Raw genomic sequence first — 20,533 nt, forward strand, 5'->3', positions numbered from 1 at the left:
GGTGATGGTTTCATATGCCGAGTTCAGCTGTAGCTTAGTGGAGCTGCATACATTCAGTAATCCATGTGAAGCTTTCCAGTTAGAACCAAGACTAAGGTTAATCAAGATAGACAATAAATGACCAGGGGTACCATAAAGGGAGAGGGGAGATGACAAGATGGGAAATATCTTTATTTGCCTTTAATTTTCTTTTTAAATGATACCTTTTGTCCTTAATTTCCAAATATGTCCCTCCTCATCTTTTAATAGAAATTTAAGAAGATAGGGGAAAAAAAGGCAGTTAAAAAACCCAAGCAGTTCATAGACCATGTCTTATAAGAGTATATGCATCATTCCATTGGGGATAAATTTAAATATTTTTAAAAGATAAATAATGATACCAGAAAATTCTGCTCTCCATGGCATGCATTTGGTAGTTAGCTCTGAGTACAGTTAGTAAATTGGATACAGTTGTTAATCTTATCTAGTATGTACAAACACTCATCCTAGTTCTACTTGTAAGGAAAGCATAAGCAACTGGACTGTATGGGTTTGTTCTGTTTTTTTTTTTTTTTTTTGGGGGGGGGGAGGCTTTTTTTTTTCTTTTTTTGTACTATATAGGCATGAAGGAGATTTTTGTGTCCTTTTGACTGGCATGGTAGAGGTAGAATTCCTGCTTGTATATTGCACCCTGACTAAAAGCAACGCGCTAAGAATGTGAAAGGTTTTTCAGGGACCCCAGTCCCTTTCAGTGTCAAAATTTGTACTTCTAATTTTATGCATTATTCTGGAAAGTTAATTGGCAAATGATAGAATATTTTAAAAAATCCTTTTACATAACTCTTTTCAGAAGTGATATCAAATGTGAATTTAAGTAAACTTGCTTACCTTGTTTTCCTTAGTGAAAACTAGCTTTAATTGTCATCTTCAAAATTGCATATTAAGTGGAACAGCCTATTTTATTTGATCTTTGAACAGAAGTGATAGGTTCAAATTAATTTTTCAAATAGTTGAGGTGTCAGGCCTAAGAACTTAAAAATTTGTCATTTTGGATGAAGGGGGAAAATCACTTTATAGATAGTTATTGTTAAATATATCATAAGAGAAAATACTTAATAGCACAGTTTGAGAATATGGCTTTTGAAGCCTTTATTATGTTAATTAATAAAAATTTTAGTATATTTTTATAAGCCAAAAACCAGTGAAATTAGAAAAAAGGTACTTTTCATCGACGATTTCAGTGTGTGACTTGTGCCATAATTTAATATAGGACTGAAGTAAATAAAAACAGACTGAATTATTCAGTTCAAATCCAATAATTATTAAGTATCCAGCTAGTACAAGGCACTGTGCTAGGCAACGGGAATACAAAAATAGGTCTCGATCCTCACAGGAATTTAGTCTTACAGGGGAAGGAAATACACACACAAGCACATTCACATATAATATTTTGATCATTATAATTATAATATAACAATGAGGCCGATTGCATAGAGTTCTGGACTTGGAGTCACAAGGTTCTGGATTTTAATCCTGCTTCAGCTTTTTGAACCTCTCACTCTCACTTTCCTCATCTGTATAGAGTTGATAATGATAATAACATTAATAAGCTTGTTGTGAGAATTGAGTGAGATAACTTATACAAAGTGCTTCACAGACTTAAAGTGTTATATAAATACTGGCTATTATTATTAATACTTATTAAGTATTAGTAATTAATACTAAAGATGAGCAGTTCAATGCATAGGAGACATGATAATGGCCAGAGAGGGTCAGGAAGAGAAAGTAAACACTACTAATGGATATGATCAGTGGTCTACAACTCTCTCTCCCTTCCTTCTCCTCCTTCCCCTCCCCATGGGCTTTTAAGATTACAATACTTTTAGCACTTGCCTTTATTTGTGTATATTTGCCTATTTATAAATAAAGCCCACATACTGTTGTACTAATAATTATGCATGCAATAAAACAGTATAAGTTGAAAAGCTAAAATAAGACATATATATATATATATATATATATTTTAACCAGAATGCCATTGTATTTGTTGACAAAAGGATCTGTCAATAAATTAGCAAGTATTTAAGTGTCTACTCTGTACCAGGCATGGTGCTGGAAATATAGGTACAAAGAATGAAACAATTCCTAGTTGCAAGAATCTTCCATTTTGATGGAGGATGTAACAAGCAAGAACATATAGTATGTATATATATATGTGTGTGTGTATATATATGAGTTTATTAAATGTAAGTATGTAGGAAGCAATTAAATATAAGTTGTTTCAGAGGAAGGGCATAAGTTGTTACGTGCATAGGTAGGGAGTGAATGAGCCAGATTTGAAAATAATATTTTATTTATTAGAGGCTTGTGGCATAGTAGGTAAGTGAATTAGCTTTAAAATAAGGAAGATCCCGGGTTCCTGCCTCTAATGTATGTTGGCTGTGATCTTCTTAGTGCTCCAGGACAAGCAGTCTAAAAGTGTGAGTTGCAGTGAAAGACTGCATTGGTTGAGGGAGCTTTCTTAGGAGTGCTCTGCATTAATAGACTCATATAAGTTTTAAAATAAATAATAAAATTAATATACAGTATGCACAATTAATTTATTATATTATAGAAAATTATATATATATACAAGCTTACATATAATACACAATTATATAAATTTATTATATAAGCCCTTATAATATATCACAAAATATAGGATAACAATGATATACATTGATATATACATAATTAGTGATAAATATTAAAATAGATTATAGAATCCTGATTCAATTCAAAAAGCTGGGTTTTTTTTTCAGTAAAATGTTATTACTGAATTGAGTACTGTGATTTAATATGCTTCATTATTTTTGAAAGTTGTGGTTTAACATATTGATCTAGGTGATTCAAGAATTTAGTTTTAAGCTTATTCTTATTTTAATACTTGATTTGGATTTTGAATTATTAGATTCAAATGGAGGCTTTATTGACTTTATTTATCAAATAATGACATTCACATTTTCAGTGCCATCCACAGACCATTGTTTTTGTTGAAATTTAGTTAACTAAATTTGCACTTTTTTTGATGGTGATCAGTTCTTGATAACTAATTGAAGACAGTAGATTTTGTATTTTTAACAAGTAATTTCAAAATCTACTGAAGCTCTTTGCTTGGGAGTTTTTAATCAGGATGGAAAATTCTGTCTCCAAATTTGTGTGTAGATAATTGAAGTATTTATAGGTTTATACATAGTGTTTTCAACAACTCAAAGAAGAAAAAAGTAAGAGGACAACAGGGTTGTCAACATTGTCAAAATGCTGGGGAAAAGATGATGGATGAGGATTGTGAAAAGGTCACCAGATTTGGCAATTAAGAGATCCGTGGCAACTTTGAAGAGAGCAGTTTCAGCTGAATGATGAATTAAGGATAACTAAAAGAAAGAGAATCTTGGAGATTAGGATAGTATTGAGAAGGACTGAAATAGGGAAGTTGTTGGAAGAATTCAGGAGGAAAGCATTGTAAATAAGATGGTAGCCCCTGATCAGGGTCTTGAATTAGAAATGATTTTCCAGTGGACACAGATTCAAGGATTTGAGAACTTAGTCTTTTAGTTGTGAGTGATAAGTATGTGCAAAGCTGCTGAGGCAAAAGAGTCTAGAATGAGATCTAGGAATAGTGGGTATTTGGCCAGGAAGATTTGAAAGAGAATACTAGATAATGAAACAGGAAAAGTGGAACCAGATTGTGGACAGGTTTGAATGCCCCAAAGAGGAGTTTGCTGTAGATGCAGGGAACCACTGAGAAGAGTTATATGATAGGCCCAGTGACTGCTGGAATTGGAGTCAGATAGGGCTGAGTTCTAGTTGTGCCTCAGACACTTACTAATTCTATGATCCTGGAGAAAACTCTCTAAACTCCTGTTTACTCCTCTGTAAAACAGAGATAATAAAAGCATCTACTTACCTCAAAAGGTTGTTTTAAGGAACAAATTTTATTTACATTTATCTATAATATTATTATAAATTTATATGAGTTTTATATATTTTTTATTTATTATATGTATTTTAGGAGATCTTAAAGTGTTATATAAACACTAGCTGTTATTATTAATTTTAAATGAAGGAATGCAATGATCCAATCTTTGCATTAGAAAAATTACTTTGGCAATGGTGAGGATAGATCATAGACAGAAATTAGAGGATGGAGGCATAAATGCTAGCCTAGATGCATATAAAAATCCATTAAATCAAAAATGAGGATATGAAGAAAGTCAATGATATTGTGACTGGAGGGGAAGGGAGATGGCATGAAAGAAATTGTGGAGTTAAGATAGGATTTGACACCTGATAGGTTGGGGCCAAGGACGATCGTAAAGAATGAGAGAATGTTAGTGCTTTCTGTAACACTAACATTTTCACTATCACTAAGAGAAATGGGGAAATTAAAAAGGAGGAGCATATTTATAAGAGAAGATGATTTCAATTTTGGACCTATGAAGAAACAGAAAAAACATAGCATGTTAAAAGTCTGTTTAAATTAAATAATTGAATAGTTTCTAATTAACACATGATTTTATAATCAGTAGTATTAGAGTTTCCAACACAGAAATTCTGATTTCCTTAGAGTTGCATAAATTTGATATTACATAAGGTATCCTAAACATTTTAGTGTAGTTTTAAGCTTCATTAAGACTATTGGGACCCTTCCCCAAATAAATCATATCATTAATGGTATTTCTTGTTGATTCTTTTTACATAATTTTATTTTTATTTTTACAAGGTCAGTAAAAACTGTTGGATTTAAACTTTCTATATTTATATTATCTTCCATTTTTAATCAGAGCAATTTTATTTAAATTTACTTCATTTTAAAAATCTCCATGGAAATATTCTGAGGAAAAAAAAGATGCCTGGCATTATAGAAATATTTTTAGAAATAGAATATGCAGTTACCCATGTCAAACAAAAAGCTATGTCTGCAAATTCCCCTTTACACCCCCAGCATCTAATTTTAAACTGTTTCAATATCTTATGGACATTTATATAAACTATTAGAAAATTCATCAAGAAACTAAAGAAACCTAAATATTTAACCTGTGCTAATCCTGGATGTTCAATATTATGATCAATTACTATATGTGAACTATTTAGACATGTCTCTATACTTCTTATACTTGAGAAATTATATGAATAGATACAAAACTAGACACCTCAAAATTATGCATTGAAGTATCTTCTCTTAAAATTAGTCCATTTTTATATCCCTAATTGTTCTAATTTAATAATTTTATAAAAACATGCATTCATTCATCTTGTAATTTCTCTACTTAGACAGACCATCTATACATCACGTGTACACTGAAATATTGATACTTGAATTGGGTTTGGTTTATCACTAGATGGCGATGTTGCCAGCCTGGTATAGTTTGATAGTTGGCAGCCAATTTACTCTATAAAAAGTAGATGTCGAGGGGGCAGCTAGGTGACACAGTGAATTAGAGCATCAGCCCTGAGTCAGGAGGACCTGAGTTCGATTGTGACCTCAGACATTTAATAAATACTTCCTAGCTGTCACTTAACCCCAGTTGCTTCAGGAAAATAAAAAAAGGTAGGTGTTGATAGGGAATTCCAGCAATTCTCAGCCCTTTTGTTACTAATCAAATCTTTATTAACCAAATATGTAACTGAAGATTGCAGTCTGCTGGATAATTTATCCACCTACTTCCAGATATTTGATTAAATATTGGAGATGGTCATCTTCTAGCCATTCTTTTCTAAAGCCCTCCTGCTCACAGGGACAGAAGGTGGAGGAAGAACATGTTCCTTGTTCTTTATACCCGTGTTTCTATATCATTAACTTGGTCAAATATGGGATTATGGAAAGGGAATTGGATTTTAAGCTATAGGATAGGGGTTCAAATCCCTATTTCCCAGATCTTAATTCCTTTGGGTCTCATTTTTCCCATAAGTAGAAGATTAAGAGATTTCCAGGTCTAAATATATGACTATTCCTGTCAATTTCTTTGAAGTTTACGCCTTCCTTTTCTCTTTTATCTTTACAGATCAAGGTTATTTCCAACTATCCACCTCCATCCTTAACACTTTCATCACCTGAATCAGTCTTTTTCTTAATACTAATCTTCTCCCCCTTCTCCAGTTAACAAGAATTTTTTTCTCCATTCTACTTCCCATCTATTCAAGAAAAACAAAAATCTATTAAAATATGCAGTCAAGCAAAACAAATTCCCATGTTGTACATGTCCAAAATACATATCTCATTCTTTATCTTGTGTCTATCATTTCACTGTCATTGGCAGGAAATACATAAGAGAGGACTGCATAATACTATTCATTGTCATATATATTATACTTCAATTCCTTTTTCTTTTTCCAATAAAACTAGGTTTGTTTTTTGTTGTCAGTCAACTAGATTTGTGACCTTGCCAATATCTGCTTTTGTCCAACTTAAGTTAAGAAATTGATAAGGGACTACTTAGGGAATACAGGCTACAAAAGAAGTGAGGAAGAAAATGACTTAAGTTGGTTCCTGAACATAAATGTTTTCTGAAAAGACTTCTATCAATTCTGCATTATTTGATTTTCATTTCTAGGTCTGAGAGACTGGCAAGTTTCCCACTCTTTTAAAAAATCATATATATTGTATTCTCTACTAGTAATAAAAAGGTTTAGAATTAGCTCTGGTAGCCCTGAGATTATATGTATAATGTGAATACACACACACACACACACACACACACACACAACATGTGAATATATAAATAACAAATATGTATATACATATATTTTTATATCTTAAATTGATCTATTTTGTTTTTCCTTTTTGTTTTTTGGCCAGGCTCACTTAATTCTTTTTTTTTCATTCAGCAGACTATAGCAAAATAATTGGATCATAACAAAAGCTGAGTGAAAATGTGAAGAATCATATGGTTCTTAAATGTCACATCTGTGAAATGTTAGAGGAAGTATTATAGGAGATTTCTCTTGTAGCATTTTGGTAACTGGGACCAGTTAATATGTATTTTAATTAGTTAATAGTCATTGCCTTGTAATTTGAGAAGCAAAAGATTGGAAGGCAAACGAAATGAGTTCATTTCAAAAAAGTTTTTCTGTATGGCAATTTAAATATTTTTTTGGTTAAAACTTATCTGTTTGCCTTTAAATAATTTTTACATGAATTATTAGGCTTTTAGATGTGACCATCTAAAGATTTAATTGAAGGAATTTTTAGTGGTTTTAGTGAAATAGGAATTTTTTTTTTTTGAGAACTGAACCGCTCATATTTTTGTTATAGCTAAATCTAAATTTAATACAAAATTATAAGATAAATTTATTAATCCAGGATTTGTGCTACAGGTGACATTTTCATCAATGACTTGGGTAGAGGTGTGGATTTCACTCTTATCAGATTTTCAAATAGCTCAAAGCTAGGAGGGATAAGTAACACATTAGATCACAGACTTAGGATCCAAGAGTTTTAATATGTTAGAAGGTTTCACTGAATTTATTAAAACTGAAATTTATTAAGGCCAAGTATAAAATCTTAAGCTTGGATTAAAAAATCAATTATACAGGTGAAATATGACCACACATCATGTTTTCTGAAAAATATCTAGTTGTTAGTGGACTGTAGATGCAGTGTGAATTAATAGTGACCTATTGGTCATCAGAAAAAGTATAATGTGCTCTTAAGCTGCATTGAGAGGTCGTGATGCCCAAGACTGGGTTTTTAATTGTCCTGCTGCATTAGAATATTATGTTAGTCCTAGGTACCAAATTTTAGGAAGGACAGTGACAAATATGATGAAAGATTCAATTTCATGCACTATGAGGATTGGTTAACAAGAACTATGGGGCTATGTAGTCCTTGAGAAGAGGAAACCTAGGTGGAACATGATAGTTGTGTCAAAGTATTTGAAGCACTATTGTGAAGGGTTGAACTTTGATCCCAAAGGACAAAACTGGCAGTAATGGGTGAATTCTTTCCAATAAGTGGAATTGTCCTAAATTGAATATTGTGGGCTTCCACTTCCCCTTATTAGCCTACATAAAGACATCAAAAAAAAAAAAAATCTTCAAATAGGCTGAATAAGCATTTGGCAAGTATTTCGTTAGTAGGGATTCTTGCTGAGCAGGGAATTAACTGAAACAGTTTCTTAGGTTCCTTTCAGCTCTAAGATTCTATGATTGGTTATAGCTTCCATCTCAGTACTGAGACTGTGTTAATGTCAAGTAATTGGTAGGGAATACAGACCAGACTTCAATAAATTGTATATTTTGGCTTGAAAACTTTCCTTTCCCCAGCCTCGTGAGTACCTCTGTTTTTTAATCTCAGAAATTTGGTCAAGGTTTTATTTAATGAATTTATAACTGTATTTCATTTGATTTCAGTTTTAACATTAGTTATTAAAACATTGAACTAGTATAAAATATAGTGAAAACAAAGAAAATTGTGTCTAAGATTAGTCTTACTGGGGATGTATTATTGGGTACTAGTCTGACTACATAAAAGTGTTAAATTTAACAATTAGAATAAACTTTGATCTGAAACAATATAAACAATTCTAGAACTGGAGGATTCCAGGCTAATTCATAAGAAAATAGATCGGAACTGAAAGGACCTTTAGAGACCATAGATTTTATTTTAATGTTATTTTACAGATGAGGAAACTGAGAGCCAGGGAGGAAAAATCATTTACCCCCAATCATACAGTGAGAAAGTTAGAGGTAGTATTTGAACCCAGATGCCCTGATTCCAGAACCAATGCTTTTTCTAACTTATCAAGCTGCCTCCCTCTGTTATCAGCAGTTTCTTCTTCTACCTTAAAAAAAAAAACAAAACACAGATTTATAGGCAGGGCTATTATAGAAATGTCTAATAATGCTGTGGCATTTCCTATGAGAGGATATATTGAAAAGAAGTCGAGAGTGATTATTTTCCTTAATTTTTATTGGCATAGGGTTTCCATAAAGAACCATGTTATATATATGGTTCACCACAAAAATCTATCAAGATTTTGATAGATCTTTTCCCTGCTTTTTGATCCTAAAATACCCTTTTAAAGCTGAATGTAAAAAGGCCATAGTGTATACTTACCATAATTCCAATCAATTTGACTACTATAAATGTATTCACTTTGTGCTAAATCACAAAATAGTTGTGGGAATGTGATTATATAGAAGTGCTATTATATTCTACTCAGTAGAGGATGCAGTGTTGGGCCTGGAGTCAAGAACACTTGAGTTCAAAAGTGGCCTGAAGTATTTACTAGATGTATGATCTGTGTAAGTCATTTAACTTCAGTTTACCTTAGTTTCCTATACTGTAAAATTGGGCTAATATTAGCGCTTATTTTCCAAGGTTGTTAAGGGGATTATTTGTAAAATGGTCATCACAAATGATGTGCCTTGCAAATAATACTCTTAATAAGTCCTTGTTTCCTTCTCTTTATATTTTTTAGATTTAATCGTATTACAAATCTGAAAAAAAAATCTGACAAGATTATTTATAGAAGGCAGATGTCATTAGGGAAAACAAACTTTTTAAAGAGCAACATGAAATTTTAGCATAAACATTTCTTCCTCAAAAGTCCTACTCTGATATCTCATTGTGGTATGGAGTTTTCAAAGATTAAACCGAGGCAAGTTCTATTAAGTCTCAAAGACCAGTTATGAATCTTTTCTAGATTGTATATGTTTTTGTTCAAAAACCAGTGTAAGTATGGAGAAACTCATCAGACAGATGTTTTGCCCACATTAATTCTTGAATGTCATTCACTAACTTATAAAGGTTTGTTGTTTTTTGGGGTTTTTTTTTGGAAGAGGGAAGAGATAAGAAAACTACTGGATGAAAATATATAAGAAAGAAAAACACAATAAATAATCATAAAGAATATGAATGAAATGAATTCACCCATAAAGTAAGGGAGTGTTACATGGAACTGAATTTATTATGATTGATGAATTAAAAATGTTGAGGTGGAAATTATTTTCAGACAAGGTAGTAATAAAAATACACATGACTAAAAGAGAGATAACCTTTAGAAATTCTGTTATACATAAGGAAATAGTAAATAGCAAAAAAATGCAAATATTTCATATAGATCTGTGTATATATAAAAAAATCCATAGACAAATGGATATATGGATATCCATAGACAAATCCATATGTCCATATATTATATGTGTGTGTATGTATATATATGTGTATATATACATATGTATGTATGTATATACACTATACCTATAATCTTACAATGGCAATTAAATTTACATTGTGGAGAGAAAGAGAAATATTATCTTTACTCTTTGATGTGTATTTGACAATTCAGCCCTTCAAAACAGTTTCTTTGCCCTGAAAAATATTTTTGAAGTCTTTAGAAATAAAAAATTGAGAGAATCATGCACAACAGAGTAAGTACTCATATTCCTTCCCCACTACCACTTCCCTAATGAAAAATCCCTATATGACATTTTTGAAGGCTCAAGCATTTTAAAGAGATGTGGAGCATTCAGTGACCTGAAATGAAAGCCATTTGCCTAGAAATTGAACTTGTTTAATGTGTTTTTAACTGTTACATTTCTTTTTCCTTCCCCTGCTACCACTTGTATTTCTTCTTTTATGTATGGATTTTTAAAAAATCTTAAATATTGCCAATATAAAATTCTCTTCATAAGACCTTAAGCTTTTTAGAAAGGAAAACTATTGTGCATAGTAAATACACAATTTTAGACTTTAGATAAATGCATCTTTAAAATATTATTTGAAAAATAAGTGTTGGACTCAGATTTTTAAAAAAATTAACATTCTAGAGCTTTTGTTACATAAAAGGCAATATGCCAGAAAGGAAATTAAATCTTTTTTACAATATATAAAAATAAATCTGATGATGGAAAAATTTGGCAATCTATAATTATCAATAATTCTTTATTTGAAATATAATTTGTAGTTTTAAAAATGTGATTATATTATCTCAAAAATAACACTTAACAAAGTATAGATTTTATTTGTCAGAATGCAGAAATTTTTTGTTAAGATCCAACTTGTTCATCCTCTTCAGTAACTTCCCTTAAGGAGCTTTGTTCCAAATTTTTAAAAATATGTTTTATTGATATTCTCTTTTGAAATATCACCATCACTTCCCGATGATACCTCCTCCCCTCATCCCCCAACTCTACCCGCCTCTACTGTCCTAAATCAAACCTTCATTTGGAACAAATTAAGCATACAAATTAATACCTTGGCTGTATTAGACAATATACTTATTTTGTACCCTGTAATCTATGACCTTAAAGGGAGTTATAGCATTGTTAGTCTGCTAAGGTGAATGTTACTACATAGGGTTTGGTTTGGTTTTGTTCTGGGAAGAGTATTAAGAAAGTGAAACTTTTTTATTTATAAGTAAGTTCATTGAAGTAGTATAGATTTTGGGGAAAGAATTCTGGATATAGAACAAGAAGAATCTTTCCCCTTGTAGTTTTCAGTGTGATTTGAGGAGAGTCACTTGACTTCTTAGGGCCTCAGTTTCAATTTTTATAAGTGAGGGAGTAGGATTACATGATTTCTTCCAGCTATAGATGCTATTCATTCTAATAAATCATGCATATGATTATTGATTGACAAGTGCTAATTACTTTGAAAGCTTTTTTCATGGGCAAAGCTTTGAATGAATTAAACATGTATTCTTGTCACAAAGGTTTAGCCAAAACATAACTAGTATAATTATTTCAGATTACAACTCATAAGTTAAAAATCAGAATATTAAAGTTTAAAGAAAAAAGATTTAACATGAGTATTCTATATTATACTTGTATTAATAATTAACACTAAGAATGTTAGTAGTTAAAAACAGCAGCACTTTTAAGATTTATTTGCAAAGCACTCTATTTAAATCCTCACAGCAATTTTGTGAGATGTTAGCCCCATTTCACAAAGAAATTGAAGCCAAGAGTTTAAATGATTTGCCAAGTATTTTAAGCAGAATCTGAATTCAGATCTTCCTGATATCATGTTCAACACTGTAAGCCTGGAGATGAAGTAGGTACAATAATGTGTGTATATCTGTATCTATATTTATAGGTGTTTAACTATATTTTAAAAACCAGTATTTTAAATGTCTGTAGAATATATCACCTCTCACACACAGATGACTACCTAGATGATCTTTTTCCCTTGTATATTTTTATCTGTATAATATTAAATTGCAGTAACCTCCTGTACTATTATGATAGTTTTAATTTTTAAGATTTGGGGACATTATATAGTGGTTCTTTTTATTATTGCTTCTAATCAGATTGCTTATTGTTACTTTCTGTCATTTAGGGAACAACCCATCTTCAGCACTCGAGCTCACGTCTTCCAGATTGACCCAAACACAAAGAAAAACTGGGTTCCTACCAGCAAACATGCGGTTACAGTATCTTACTTCTATGACAGCACAAGAAATGTGTATAGAATAATCAGCTTAGATGGCTCAAAGGTTAGCTCTTTTTTTTTTTTTTAAATATTTATCTTGTTCTTGATGGTATAGTATTAAATATTTGTTTTTTTAAGTATTAAGAAGTATTTAAGTATTAAAAAAAACTTTTAAAATATTACTATCACCGATTCTTTAGGTAATGAAAAAATTTTATTGTTAGTTTGCTCATTAAACCTATTATACTTATAGATATGTACCAGAACATTCAGTAGATTTAATAGTTTACTTAGAGAATTTATATAGGAGTCTATAAGAATCCTGGATTGTACCAGAATCCATAATAGTATATTTGGCACTCTTCATGTCTGAAAAACAAAGACAAAATTCCAGAATATTTGCTTAATTTTGGTCAGTTTCTTTATCATTGAGAATGTCAAAGTTTACATTGTTCATATTTTATATTTATATTTCTGATGTTTGATATTTCTGAATATCATATTGCAATATTGCATTATATAAAATTGGTGAGAAGGTATCTCCATGTGTTTCCTCAGTGAAGCTTTACCAAATTATTTTGGCCTAGATTAATGATGTGTTGTGGCCAAGAATACTGTGATTATTGACAGTGTAAAGAATGGGGGAGGAGGGGTATCATAACCATTGTATAACCATGGGCATATCACTATTTGTTCTGAATCTTTGGGACCAGGCGATTTTCCAACGACCCTTCTACTTTGAAATCCTTTAATCTACCCTGTCCTTCTCTCTTCTTCTGACTTAATAGTTCCTACTTACTTCACTTTTCTGTCAATTAATCATATATTTATTGCCTTCTGATCATTTCTTCATAATTGTCTTCATTATTGGATTCTTGTATTATGTGTTAAATGCCCTTTCATCTAAACTGGATTGTAAGCTTTGTAAGAACATGATCTTTGAAACTTCGCTTTATGCTTCCCAGAGACTTGAACATAACTACTGAATGAGAATTATTATTAATTGAATTGACTTTATTATTTTTTTTTATTAGAACAATGGATGGCCATTGGTGAAATGACTTGGAGGTAGCTTTTGGTTAGCTTCTTCAAAGGTTTACTGAGTTACTATCCTTGTTCTTTATTTTGCATATGTTCATTTGAATGTGTAATACATTCAGATTTAGAATATAAAATAGGTTAATTCTGTTCCCTAGTGTATCTCTGTAGTCATATGTACCTGCTTTCTTGGGCATCTAGGTGGTACAGTGGATACAGTGCTGGGCTTGGAGTCAGGAAGACTCATCTTTCTGGTTCAAATCTGGCCTCAGCCAGATTTATTAGCTGTGTGAAACTAGGCAAGTCATTTAATTCCTGCTTGCCATAGTTTCCTCCTTTGTCAAATGAGCTGGAGTAGGAAATGGCAAATTATTCCAGTAACTTTGTCAAGAAAATCCCAAATGGAATCATAAAGAGCTGGACACGGCTGAAAATGATTGAACAACACTAACAACCCCTGATTTCTCTTCTGTGTCCTTTGAAGTTTTGGTATTTGTAGATGGTGGCTAAAAGGTTACAAAGAAATTGATGGGGACAGAAACCCCACTATGCAAGGAGAGAAACCACATGGAAGTACTTAGAGTAGACTTCATATTAACTACACCTTTACCTGAAGAGTAAAAGTCGTTCAGTGACTTATTTGGAGTGCCTATCTAGAAAGCAATTCTTGTAAGTTAGTCAAAATGACTTCTTGAGTCCAGGTGAATACAAGATTGGATAATACTGCTGGGCTTTTTGTATTGACTGTAATGCCAAAGCCTAGCTTCTCCTGTTTTGTTGTTGTTGTTGAATTATTTTTTAGTCATATATTCATGACCCCATTTAGGGTTTTCTTGGCAGAGATACTGGAGTGCTTTGCCATTTTCTTCTCCAGCCCATTTGATAGATAAGGAAACTGAGGAAAACAAGGTTAAATAATTTGCCCAAGGTCACCCAGCTAGTAAGTATCTGAGTACAGATTTGAACTCGGGAGCATGAATCTTCTTGACTCCAGACCTAGAATGCTCTCCACTCAGTTACCTCCTTGCCCTTTTCCTATTTAGAATCATTCAATCTGGTACTTTTTTGTGTTATAAAAGACTTAAATATACTTTTATTTTTTAAAGAAGAAAATAAATTTGCTTTAATAGTTGATTTGGTTCTTTTTTCTGTTGCATATACTATTTTAGTTAGTTTCTTAAATGGATATTGCGAACTAAAGCTCTTTTTAGTTCTAAACCTATGAACTACTGCAGAGTTCTGCAGTGATGACTGCATTCTTTAATAGATACTGCAATTTATTTCTTTTATAAGAATGTTTAATCTGTCTCTTTCTCTGTTAAGCACCTGATTGAGTGATGAAAATCTCTTCAAAATGCCCTTACCTCAAAAACATAATCTTCTTCTCACTGAAGGCCTTTTATCTAATCTTTGCTTTAAGGCCTTCTAGTAGGTTGTAAAAACATCAATTTGGTTAAATGCCACAATTGGCATACTACAATTCTATTTGTAATAATATAGTATTTCTAAAATTTATTGCTTAAAGGAACAAACATGTGAATAAGAAAATGAGGAAAGATTATATATATTTAAACTATAATATGTTTCTTTCTAAGGACATTTAAGAATTCAGTAAATGTGAATCCAGATGCACATCCAAAATTTCCTTCAGGGTTAAAACTAACTTGGAGTCAATGGGTCAGAGGTATGCTAGGTTATAAAAAGGTAAAAAATGAAGCAAATTGAAATTTACAAACTGGTATGTTTAAAAAAATGTTCTCCCCCTTCTCCCAAAAGAGTGTTGGTAAATTAAGGGATTAGGGCTACAAATGATTAAAATATAGTCACTTGAGGGTTATTAGGGAAAGGGAATCAATGATGCCTCATTTTATTTTCATTTATTTATTTATTATGGCTTTTTATTAACAAGGTATATGCATTGGTAATTTTTCAGCATTGACAATTGCAAAACCCTTTGTTCCACCTTTTCTCCTCCTTCCCTCCACCCTTTCCCCCAGAAGGCATGCAGACTAATACATGTTAAGTATGTTAAAGTATATGTTAAATACTATATATATATATTTATATTTATATACATGTCCATATAGTTATTTTGCTGCACAAGAAGAATTGGACTTTGAAATAATGTACTAACCTGCGAAAGAAATAAAAGGCAGGCGGACAAAAATAAAGGGATTGGGAATTCTATGTAGTAGTTCACACTCATTTCCCAGAGTTCTTTCTTTGGGTGTAGCTGGTTCAATTCATTAGTGCTTTATTGGAACTGATTTGGTTCATCTCATTGCAGGAGATGGCCACGTCCATCAGAATTGATCATCATAGAGTATTGTTGTTGAACTATATAATGATCTCCTGGTCCTGCTCATTTCACTCAGCAATGATGCCTCATTTTAAGAAGCAATGGAAAGGACTCTAGGATGTTAGAACAGCTTGATTCAAAGTTTGTCTTTGACAAAATCCAGCCAGACCTCAGTTTTTTAATCTGTAAAATCGAAGAGTTTAGACTAGGTGTCTTTTAGGTTCCCCCCCAGCTCTAACTTAGTAATCCTTTAAAGAGAAGGCACTGTGAAAATGGGTTATTAGAAGAGCTTGAAGAATAAGGACAGGATTGAAGAGAGATTAAAACAGGACAGAGTCAGAATAGTTCTGTCTAGCACCCAAAAGGCCTGATATGCTCCTAGAGATATGCTGCTGTAGGGTAGTCAAGACCTGAGCTGAGATCTAGTTTTAAAAAGTTATGTATCTCAGCTTTTCAGCCTCTCCATTCCTTCTCTTCTTTTGAGAAGGAGTAAGTAAAGATTTATTCCTCCCAGATCTTAGTCTTTCCTAGAAGAGGCACCAATTGTCTTGGCCAAGGAATTTTTTGAGAGGTGACAAAAAATATCAATATACAGAGATAAGAGAGTCACACACATCTTGCCTTCTCTCTTTAGCATCAGTATGTTTCATTAAGGTATTTTGAGAGATTATGTACATTCTAGAACTTGTCCCTCTTATCTCACCTCTGGCTTTTCTTCTGTCATTCCTAAGCTGAGAATGAGCTACCAAAATGAGCCTTTGCATAGTAAACAAAAGAAGAAAAACATACACGTTCAACTCTCTTTGACCAAAAAATAGTGATTCTTGAGAATATGATTGAAACCTCACAGAAGCTAAATAATGGAGTGAAATAAACTCCATCCCCCACACAATGAATTTGGTTGAAGTTATAGGTACTATACTCTTGGCCAAGGAATTTCAAGAAAAATGACTTTAAAAAGAAATCAATTTCCATAAACATTTTTCTTTTTAACATACATATATGCTTATGATAGTGTTCAATTTTTAGGCCATTCAAAAGGGAGAAATTATGTTACAATAAAAAATGTATTAGTTTTAGAATTAGGCAACCTGGGATCAAATCTTACCTTGAATATTAGTGTGGTCTCTTAGGTAGACCACTTAATTCCCCTGGTCTGTTTCCTCAACCATAAAATGAAGAAGTTGGCCTCTGAGATACCCTCTGAGTATTTCAAAAGAAATAACAAATCCAGAGTGTGAAGAAAGCATTTGGCTATCCAGATTTCTTATTCTATCTTGATTTGCTTAGAGTTCTTTCCAGTTCTCTAAGCCATTGCTGAGAATAGACCCTAATTTTGCCCATATAAATACAGATACAATACACCAGTCCAAAAGAACAAAAGGTGTCTGATTCATAACCTCCCTAGGGTTGGAAAGTAATTAAATGTTTTGATTTAAAATATTGTTCTCTTTTTTTTACTATAGGCTAGAATAAACAAAGACCCTGTTTATATCAAAGTGCTTAATTAAGGCAAAGTTAAGTGACAATACCCTTTTGTTCACTTTAGACCTATGATTTCATTGTTGGAAAGAAACTTCTTTCTACCAGTATGGTTTTGCAACTGATAGACTTAGAAGATTGCTTGGAAGACTGAGGTTTAAATGATTTATTCAGGGTCATTAATTCTAAAGCTAATGTGTGTGTCAAAGGAAGAACTTGAACCCCGGGCTTCCAGCATTTGAATCTGGATCTCTCCACTATCCACTGACTGAAAATATGCTTTATTTTTATGTTCTTCAATTTGGATAATCTGCCTGAAGTTTGGAGTTTTAAGAGTATGGATACTACAGAGTACATTTCAGAAACTAGTGTCCTGCTGTCTCCAAACTACCACAAAATCTGAAACTTTTCTGGCTCTCCCACTGATTGTGTTTCATGCTGTCCATCTCTTCATCTATTCACTAACAGATGATCCTTCTTTTTGGAGCTCTAGCTAAAATAACACCTGAGCTAAATGATACTATTACAAGATTCCTAATTTTCTTCAGGAAAGTTAAAATATATGTTGAACTTAATGAAAAAAAGATTTTTAAATTGAGAGTTCAAAATAAGGCCTTAAATTATAGAAGAAGGTAAGTTAGTGCGCTGGGAGAATCTAGTTTGGATTCTTTCCCTAGCTAACTGTTAGACCTCTTATAAATCATTTCACTTTCTTGGTTCATCAGTTTTCATCTCTAAAATGAAGGAGTTGGAACAGAGGAGGAAGGTCCTTTCTGTCAGTGTGCAAACTAAAAAATAAAGGGCCTACAAACTTGATGAAGTTTGGAACAGTGATTATCTTAATAAAATTTGTATGAGATGTATATAATTAATTGTATCTGTAATAAGCAAATTGAATACAATTTTTTTTAATATTAAGTATTTAAATGTTTGAATATTTTCAATCTTTGTTGAAATCTTCAATCTCTCTTAAGTTGTGTATTTTTTAATATGTTTAAAAGTGTTAATGTTGTTTGCTAGGTTCCTTTTACCTAAAAAATGAGAAGACAATCATACTTAGTTATCTAGGATTTCTCTAGTCAAAAAGTATTTATGTAATGTGAAGTCAAAAAGTATTTAAGTGTCAATAGTATACTTAGTAAATTAGTATACTGGTTTAACTGATGTAAGATCTTTTACACATATATAACTACATAGATATAACTTTTGTTCTTTAGTGTCACTCTTAAATTTCTTACTCCTTCATAGCCAAATGTAGATCAGCCCTATGTCAAGGGAGTATTGGATTTAGCTTCTACAAGATTGTGACTATTTATATCTTAAAAATTGACAAACACTGCAGATCAGGCCTTAATTTATTGTTTTGTTGATGATGGAGAAATGTTAATAATGCAGATTAATCTTTTTAAATTGTATTTTTATGTACATGTGTATTCAATATATATTGAATAAAATTAAATTTTTAATACAGTTTTTAAATGTTTGAATATTTTCAATCTTTGTTAAATTTTATATCTCTCTCAAGTTGTGTTTTTTAATATGCTTAAAAGTGCTAATGTTATTTACTAGGTTAGTCTTACCTAAAAAATGAGAAAGCAATCATGATTATTTAGGATTTCTCTCTCTGTTATGTCATCAAGCATTTATTAAGTGAAAGTGTGAAAAACAATTTTCAATACTTATTTTTTTTTAAATTTTGAGTTCATAATTCTCTCCCTCCTTCCTACCTTTCTCCCCTTGCTGAGAAGGTAAGTAATCTGATACAGGTTATACATGTGCAGTCAAGTAAAACATTTCCATATTAGTATTTTATGTAGGAAAAGTTGAAACTTACTCCCTCAAAAAAATAAAAGTGAAAAATAGCATGTTTCAAACTGTATTCAGACTCCATTAGTTCTTTCTCTGAAGTTGGATAGCATTTTCCATCATGAATCCTTTGGGATTGTCTTGGATCATAAATTGTTGAAAATAGCTATGTCATTATACTTGTTGATTATAGAATATTGCTGTTACTGTGTACAATGTTTTCCTGGTTCTGCTAACTTCACTTTGCTTCAGTTCATGTAAGTCTTTCCTGGATTTTCTGAAATCATCAAGGCAAATTAATACTAAAACTATGCCATCGTTTCTTCCCCCCCCCCCCCAACTCCTCTTAGTTATTAAACTCTTATTAGAACACTGCTGATTTTCCCTATTATTATAATTCATTATTTCAACCTAGATTTTAGTGGATATTAATAGTTACCTGAAAATAGTTGAGTATTATATATTCACAGAGATATGTGGGAATAAGGTCCCTTATATTGGGCTTATATATTTATATTAATCTTGATTCCTGTGGATTATCCCTCAATTAACATATAATAGACTGATTATCATGAGAATATGAATTTTTTTATATAATTGCATTGCTACACAGAGATTATAGAGTTTTGTTGCAATGAAAGTTTTTAGTAATATATTTTAGAAAATGAAGGTATATTTCCTTTTTTCAAACAACAAATAAAAGAAAATACATTAAACAGAATATTTAAGGTTCCTTTAATTTTTACTTTGGTTCAGTTAGCTCAGTCCTTTCAAATGTGATACTAATGAGCTTGTGGGTTTGATTCTCCATATGGTCCAGTTATCTTCCCAAAGAAATACTCCTACAGACTTTTACCCTTAACCTCAGCAGCTGTCTTAAAAATGCATAAACACTTGGATACAAGAAGAATGGGTGAGGGTGTGTGCATAGCTTGGTAGGACTAGTCATTGCTATGGAAAGATCCCAGAGTGCATGTCCTATGAATGGAGGGGGAATCATATCATTGTGTATGCATATATAAGTCAAAGGATACAATAGTCATTTTTGTTCATATAACGCCTTACTCTTACTTTCTACTCTTGTTTTTTAAAATGTAATCTTGTTTGAGTAATTTTACTTTGCCTGGTTAAATCTTCAGAAGGAAAGGAAGAGGTGAGATATGTTAAACCTGTCCAATTATAAAAATCATTCAGTTAAAATGTTTAATGAGGAAAGAATAGTCAGCAGTTAAAATGCCTTGTGCTTGTGTGATTGTATTCAAAATTTGACTAGATAGTAATATGCTTTTATTTTCTTTTTCAGGCAATAATAAATAGCACCATCACCCCAAACATGACATTCACTAAAACATCACAGAAGTTTGGCCAGTGGGCAGATAGCAGAGCAAATACTGTATATGGTTTGGGATTCTCCTCTGAGCATCATCTTACAAAAGTAAGTTAAATCATTCACCTAATTGAAAATCTACTTATTTCAGTCATTAAAAAGGTTTAAATTACACATAATATTAAAT

General features: G+C 31.8%; 1 protein-coding gene across 2 annotated transcripts in view; it reads left to right on the top strand.

The window, feature by feature from the left end:
- The window catches only part of HOMER1 (homer scaffold protein 1), a 163,835-nt gene that overhangs the window by 46,858 nt on the left and 96,444 nt on the right, over positions 1–20,533 (top strand). For both annotated transcript variants that reach the window (XM_051991805.1, XM_051991806.1), the window contains exons 2-3: positions 12,302–12,458; positions 20,323–20,454. In XM_051991805.1, the coding sequence (XP_051847765.1) occupies positions 12,302–12,458; positions 20,323–20,454 (289 nt within the window). The remainder of the gene's footprint in view (positions 1–12,301; positions 12,459–20,322; positions 20,455–20,533) is intronic.

Source organism: Antechinus flavipes, chromosome 1 (genome assembly GCF_016432865.1).
Source record: "Antechinus flavipes isolate AdamAnt ecotype Samford, QLD, Australia chromosome 1, AdamAnt_v2, whole genome shotgun sequence".
Lineage (NCBI taxonomy): Eukaryota > Metazoa > Chordata > Mammalia > Dasyuromorphia > Dasyuridae > Antechinus > Antechinus flavipes.